A 7500-nucleotide genomic window follows, 5' to 3' on the forward strand; every position below is an offset into this window, starting at 1 on the left:
CACACACACACACACACACACTGCGCCAAAATTCCGAAACTCAAGTACAAAAACTTAAAACCTATCTCGTACATGTACACACTCCCCAAGTACCATTTTAGTACCACGTACCGCTGAATTAAAGCAAATAAACTAGGGAAAAAATTAGAAATCGCATGGTGAACAGACATCACTAAGACACTCTGCCACTTGATCACAACGGGAACAATATTTATGGTGTATTTCTGAACACTTCTAGATTATAAGTGATGCTAAGATTTATAGGGAAAGAAAGTGTGACTGGTGTGTGATTTGGCCTTTCTGAAAATAGTATATGATCGTGGGTGTGTGTTCCGGGGTAATATATGCACTTGAAAACCATGTCTGTGTTTCTCTTTGTTGTTCATTCCCTCTCATTCTTTCTTTATATCTCTTTCAATCTTTCTCTCTTTATCTCTATCTCTTACTCTCTCTCTCTCTCTCTCTCTCTCTCTCTCTCTCTCTCTCTCTCTCTCTCTCTCTCTCTCTCTCTCTATCTATCTCTCTCTCTCTCTCTCTCTCACTCACTCATTGCCTCCACTCTTTCTTTCTCTCTCTCTCTCTCTCTCTCTCTCTCTCTCTCTCTCTCTCTCTCTCTCTCTCTCTCTCTCTCACTCACTCATTGCCTCCTCTCTCTCTCTCTCTCTCTCTCTCTCTCTCTCTCTCTCTCTCTCTCTCTCTCTCTCTCTCTCTCGCTCTCTCTCTCTCTCTCTATCTCTCTCTCTCTCTCTTCTCGCACACACACGCATACATCACACACATCACATACATATACACCCACCTACACCCATACCCACACTCCCTCTCTCTCACTCATTGCCTCCTCTCTTTCTCTCTCTCTCTCTCTCCCGCTTCTCTCTCTCTTTCTCTCTCCTCTCTCCCTCTCACTCTCTCGTTTTATTCATTTTTTACAAATCTTTCTTTAAAATCTCAACAATATCTTAAGCAGAAATTCCCACTCAAGGTTATCTGTATCATTACATCTTTCTTTAAGACCAATGGCAATGATTTTATCTGATTTAGAGTCTAAACTACTATTCTTCATCGTTTAGTTCGTTTTAAAGCTGTTTTCCAGAAACTATTGCGGAGAAGAAGCAATATAACCACTTGTATACACGCACACCTATGTCTATGTTTGCGAGTGCATTTCTCTCTCTCTCTCTCTCTCTCTCTCTCTCTCTCTCTCTCTCTCTCTCTCTCTCTAATATATGTGCGTATAAATATATATATATATATATATATATATATATATATATATATATATATATATATATATGCACATATATATACACACACACACACACACACACACACACACACACACACACACACACAGCCAATGGTACTACTCCTAGGGCTGGCGAGAACCGAATCAGTAATACTTGATATGGGTGCGGAGAAAATTACACGACTAAACACTAAATCCCCCTGACACAGTGAAGGCCCCTGATTAGGGTTTCAACGATTCAAAGACATACACTGCAAAGGAGCATATAAACGTGGAAAAGGACAGTGTATAGTAAATATTAGACGGAATCACCAAAAGGCAATAATTAATAAACTGCTTTCATCTGGAGTTCTGGAGGATTGTGGAATCCAATAGTCTATGAGTAAAATGTAAATGTAAAAGATGCTCAAAAATCCCTTTTCAAGTCCTAGCAAAAAGGTTGTTGTTTAGAAGCCGGTATATACAAGTTCAGTCGGGCTTTAGCGGGCAAAATCTCACTGTCATTAAATAACTGGACACTTTCTTGCAGGAAAAAAATGAATATCCTAGAGTCTCAACCGTCTTAAGGGAAGTGAAAATTTCAGAATAGTCGATTTTACCGTGAACAATAAAGCAGTTCTAGGAATTTCTCTGAGTGATAATATATCCAATAGATTTACATCTTAAAAAACAATGTAAAGCCATGCAAGACGAGAAAATACACAAAAACAGTGACACGAAAGTTTATCAAATATTAAGACAACATAATCCCAAGTTTCAGCAACCACAAAATTTATATCAGGTGATATGCATCGTCGGAAAGCTCCTGAAAAAAACAAGGCACGGGCACTGACAACTTACCGGCCGAATTCTTTCTAAATCTTTGATACAGAAAAACTCAAGCTTATGAACTTTATATGAATACGATCCACAGAACAGAAATACGCCACAATATCTCCTAACCATTACATCTGTATCTTTTGCTGAGTAATCTTAATAACCCCATAAAAGTAAAATTACGTTGCACTCTGTAAAAGCGTAGGGCAATCCAATACCAGGAAAGCGTCTAGACCGTATCCATTTTGACGTGTAGAAACATGGAGACATGTGAAATGATCTTCAATTTAACTGGTGAACGAATGATTGTAAATAGTAAAGATTATATATATGCGTGTGTGTGTGTGTGTCTGTGTGTGTGTGTGTGTGTGTGTGTGTGTGTGTGTGTGTGTGTGTGTGTGTGTGTGTGTGTGTGTGTGTGTGTGTGTGTGTGTGCGTGTGAGTGTGTGTGTGTGTGTGTGATGTCATTATTATTATACTAAAGCACTCGACAGAATGAAACACTTGAGACTAACCAGTAACATTGACGTAATCGGAATACCTGCCCACGTGTGTGTGTGTGTGTGTGTAAGAGAGAGAGAGAGAGAGAGAGAGAGAGAGAGAGAGAGAGAGAGAGAGAGAGAGAGAGAGAGAGAGAGCGAGAGAGAGAGAGAGATGTCATTATTATAATACTAAAGCACCCGACAGAATGAAACACTCGAGACTAACCAGTAACATTGAAACAATCGGAATACCTGCCCACAAATTGAGAATAATCAACCAGCCTATGCTACGACTATCTGAACATTGTCATGAATTGAGTGAATTGAAATGGATGCACATCATCTCCAATCCTCTATTCCTCGTTCAATTGCAATTTGACATCCTGATCATATAAACAGACAGCTGTCTTTTGCAGTGCGAAGTGTGAGAGTTCACGATGGAAGGGTTGATGAATTACTTATAGAAGAGAAGATCAAGTGAGAGAGAGAGACAGACAAACAGACAGACAGGCAGGCAGGTAGGCAGACAGGCAGAGAAAAGAGAGAGAGAGAGACAGTGAAAGATAGAGAGAGAGGCAGAGAAAGAGATAGAGAGAGACAGAGACAGAGAAAGAGAGACAGACAGAGAGATAAAGAGAGAGAGGGAGAGATTGATTTTAGAAAAATCGAAATTGATGATACTGATCTAAGCTCATCCAAAATATACAACCCACGTTCAGAAATTTATAGACATTTGTTAATAACACACTCTTCCCATGCATGAATCCTGAAATATATTGTTAGAGAAAACACATTTCTCAAGACTTCTGAATTATATACGATTAACTTATATACTACTGCAGCGCCATATCTCCCTCGCAGTATAATTGTGTACCTTCCGAACATAATTCACACAAACACTCCATTGATACCTGTCATTACTAGTATCTTATATTTACCACTATCACAGTTGCTACCCCCCCTCGATCGATATCTATTCTAAGTTTATACGAAAGGACACATCTCTAATACCTTTTTTTATTTGTACTCTAAATGATTTATTAAAAGGCTAATATGTAATGTATGACACAGTTTGTAATTTCTGTAATAATTCACCTCATTAATATTCAATTCATTTAAATCATTAATGCTATTATAAATCTATTTACGGTGAAGAACAACACATCAACAAAGCAAAAAGAAATGTTTGTAAATTAATAGATATATACAGATAAAGAAAAATGAAAAAAATAACTGAATATAAATAGAGGGGCGCAAAGACAGACGAATATATATATAAATAGATAATTAGATAGATAGATATATAGGTGAATAAATAGTTAAATAGTTAAAGAGCTTGATAGACAGACAAACAGACAGGTTGACAGATAGGTAGGTCACTTGGTAGATATATCTATCAATTTATCTCTCCATCCATCTATCGATATCTATGAATCTATCTCTCCATCTATCTCTCTGTCTACCAATCTATCTATCCATCTATCTATCTGTCTATCTATCTGTCTGTCATCTATCTATATGTGTGTGTGTGTGTGCGCGCATGTATTTCCGTGTACGTGTTTCTATATATGTATATTCTTATGTAGAGAAGCAACAATGAAAACACAAATAAAAACAAACAAAAGAAAGGCAATCACTCACCAACCACAGTAAGGTAAAACGCCATCGATATCTTGGGCTCTGTGTTCACCTGGCACTCGTACGCTCCCGAGTCCCTTTGCTGTGCGTACTTGATCTGCAAAGTCCAGTTATCGGAGGTAGCGGGGTGGATGACCTGTTCGAAACATGTTTTGGTGGTTAGGATGTTAGTGATGAATGGTTTCGTTGTTTCGTTTTCATTGTTTCAGTTTCATTGTTTGTATTATTATGATTTTTGTTGTTGTTGTTGTTGTTAGTTTAGGCATGTCTTTCGTACGCATAAAAAGGGGCTAGACTAAATTGTGAATTAAGAGCAGGAGGAAAAAGGAGAAGGAGACAGTAAAATATGTCCCTGTAATATAAAAAAATGTATAAATATTACATAAAAGAAATAATAATGATGGTGATGATGATAATGGTAATAATAGTAATAACAATAATATCAAATGTAATAATAAAAACAACAACAATGATAATCATAGCAATAATGATGATAATAACAATGACAATAATAAGGATGATAATAATAAGGATAATGATAATAATAATAATAATAATAATAATAATAATAACAATCATAAAAACATTAATTATAATCATAATTATGACAATAATAATACTAGTAATAATGATAATAATAGTAATAATAATGATAATGAGAATGAGAATAAGAATAAGAAAAAGAAGAATGATGATAATAATAAGAATAATAATAGTGATACTGGTAATAATGATGATAATAATAAGGATAATTATAATATCAATAATAATGATAATCATAAGAATGATAAGGATGATAATGATAATAATAATACTAATAATGATAATGATCATAAAATAATGAAATAAAGATAATGATAATAACAATAATAATAATACAAAAAATAATAATTATTACAACAACAGCAAAAACAACAATGATAATAATAAATGAAATAAGGTAATAGTTATACTACTAATAATAGTGATAATAATAAGGATAATAAGATAATTATAATAATCACAATGATAAGGATAATGATAAAGATGATACGAAGATGACGATGCTGCTGCTGCTGCTGCTGCTGATGATGATGATGATGATGATGATGATGGTGATGGTGATGGTGATGGTGATGATGATCATGATTATGATGATGATGATGATGATAATGATAATGATGATGATGGCGATGCTGCTGCTGCTGCTGCTGCTGCTGCTGCTGATGATGATGATGATGATGATGATGATGATGATGATGATGATGATGATGATGATGAAGATGATGATGAATGGTAAAACACTCTTCCGTGTCTTAGTGATATTCAGGTCTGAAGATGGCATCCAGGTGGATTTCGAAACTGTAGTCTCATATTCAATAAATATAAGTTTTTGCATTATGGGTTTTTCTACTATGATGATGTTGATGGTGATAATAATAATAATAATAATAATAATAATAATAATAATATGATAATAATAATAATAATAATAATAATAATAATAATAATAATAATAATAATATGATAATAATAATAATAATAATAATAATAATAATAATAATATCATCAATAATGATAATAAATAACAACAATAATGATAACAATGAAGAAGAGATATTGGGGTACAGACAGACAAACAAAAAGCACAGAAAACGAAAATAAGAACAAAAAAAAGAGAAAAAAAAAAGATGAAAGAGAATTAAAAACAAAAAAACTATACAACTTCCACACGACATGGGAGACACAACACTGAATGCAACACAAACTACAGGTCACCAGTCCTACCCGATATCTCTGGTCTGAGGCGAAGACCACAAACCCAGCACTAATGACATGCAGGTCTCGCTGTCTTATCCACGACACACGCTGGGGGAAGAAGAGGAAGGTACGTGTTATTATTGACGATTTGGTTCAGTTGAAGTGGAGTAAAGCTTGGATAGGTAGAAAGTTTTTTTTTTTTTTTTTTTTTTTTGGGGGGGGGAGTTATGAATAAGGTGTGTGTTTGTGTAAGTGTGTGTGTGTGTGTGTGTGTGAGAGAGAGAGAGAATGAGTGTGTGAGAAAGACTGTGTGTTTGTGTGTGAGTGCGTGTATGCGGGTCTTTGATTGTGTTTGTATGTGATTATTTGTATTTATGTGTGTGTAATTTGTTCGTGGAAATACACTGATATCAATTATTCAAATTAAAATTCACATAGAAATTACACTCATTATTTGTCGAATTTGAATGAGAATCTTTTTATGAAGATAATTCCCGATATAACAAAACAATGGAATATCAGAGTAGCATTTACAATTCTGACATGCCGTAAACCATCTTTTATTAATTTTTTTTTTTTTTTTTGTTTTGTTTTGTTTTTTCTCTCAATTTTCGTACAAACCCTCTCTCTCTCTCACTCTCCATTTCCCCATTCTCTTTATTTATCTAGCTCTGTCTGTCTGTCTGGCTTTCTGTCTATGTCTGTCTGGCTGTTCGTCTACCTATCTATTTGTCTCTGTCTTTCTCTTATTGTGTGTCTGTTTATCGGTCTATCTGTGTGTCTATCTCCCTCTCTATCTCTTCGTCTCTCTCTCTCTCTCTCTGTCTCTCTCCCTCTCTCTCTCTCTCCCTCCCTTCCTCTCCCTCTCTTTCTCTGATTTACGCATATATTATAGAGTAAAATCAATGGTTGGAGGCTTCATATTCGTAGATCTTGCATATCTATTTTTTTTCAAGCTACCTCAATAAGGTATACCCATAGTAAATCAAAATGAGAATGTGTTATTATTGCTTTCTATCATTTTTGCTACCGACAGAAGTTTAAGCATACACGCATGTATGTGTGGGTGCATACACACACACACGTGTGTGTGTGTATATATATGTGTGTATATATACATATGGATATATATATATATATATATATATATATATATATATATATATATATGTGTGTGTGTGTGTGTGTGTGTGTGTGTGTGTGTGTGTATATACATCTATATGTTTATGTATTTGCGTGTGTGTACATATGTACAGAACAGCTAAAGATTTACCTTCCACATATGGTAAGTGCAGTTTCCATGACTCCCTTCCGATACACAAGTAAAATAAAAGTAAATTACGTTTTTGTTTTCTTCTTTTCTGTACTTTATCATATCTCCTCCTCCTTGTCATTATCTTCTAAGTTATTCAGCCTCTTCCTCTTCTGCGTTTTATTTATTTTTGCGTTACTGTCTCGTAAAAGTACAAGTCGTTTATAATTAAGTTCTGGTTGACAAGTTCTTTCTACGAGACACGCACGGACACCGGCGTAGTTACTGGGGGCCCTGAGGATTAAGTTCCTATATATTTTTAGATT

At 34.9% G+C, this 7500-nt stretch overlaps 1 protein-coding gene across 3 annotated transcripts in view; it reads right to left on the reverse strand.

The window, feature by feature from the left end:
- LOC125030674 (zwei Ig domain protein zig-8-like) overlaps positions 1 to 7500 on the reverse strand; it is a 41215-nt gene that overhangs the window by 5289 nt on the left and 28426 nt on the right. For 2 of the 3 annotated variants that reach the window (XM_047620869.1, XM_047620868.1), the window contains exons 3-4: positions 5950 to 6030; positions 4186 to 4318 (exon numbers count right to left, since the gene is read on the reverse strand). In XM_047620869.1, coding sequence (XP_047476825.1) covers positions 4186 to 4318; positions 5950 to 6030 — 214 coding nt within the window. The remainder of the gene's footprint in view (positions 1 to 4185; positions 4319 to 5949; positions 6031 to 7500) is intronic. The other variant, XM_047620870.1, reaches the window with a different exon arrangement.

The sequence above is a fragment of the Penaeus chinensis genome, chromosome 11 (assembly GCF_019202785.1).
Source record: "Penaeus chinensis breed Huanghai No. 1 chromosome 11, ASM1920278v2, whole genome shotgun sequence".
Taxonomy (NCBI): domain Eukaryota; kingdom Metazoa; phylum Arthropoda; class Malacostraca; order Decapoda; family Penaeidae; genus Penaeus; species Penaeus chinensis.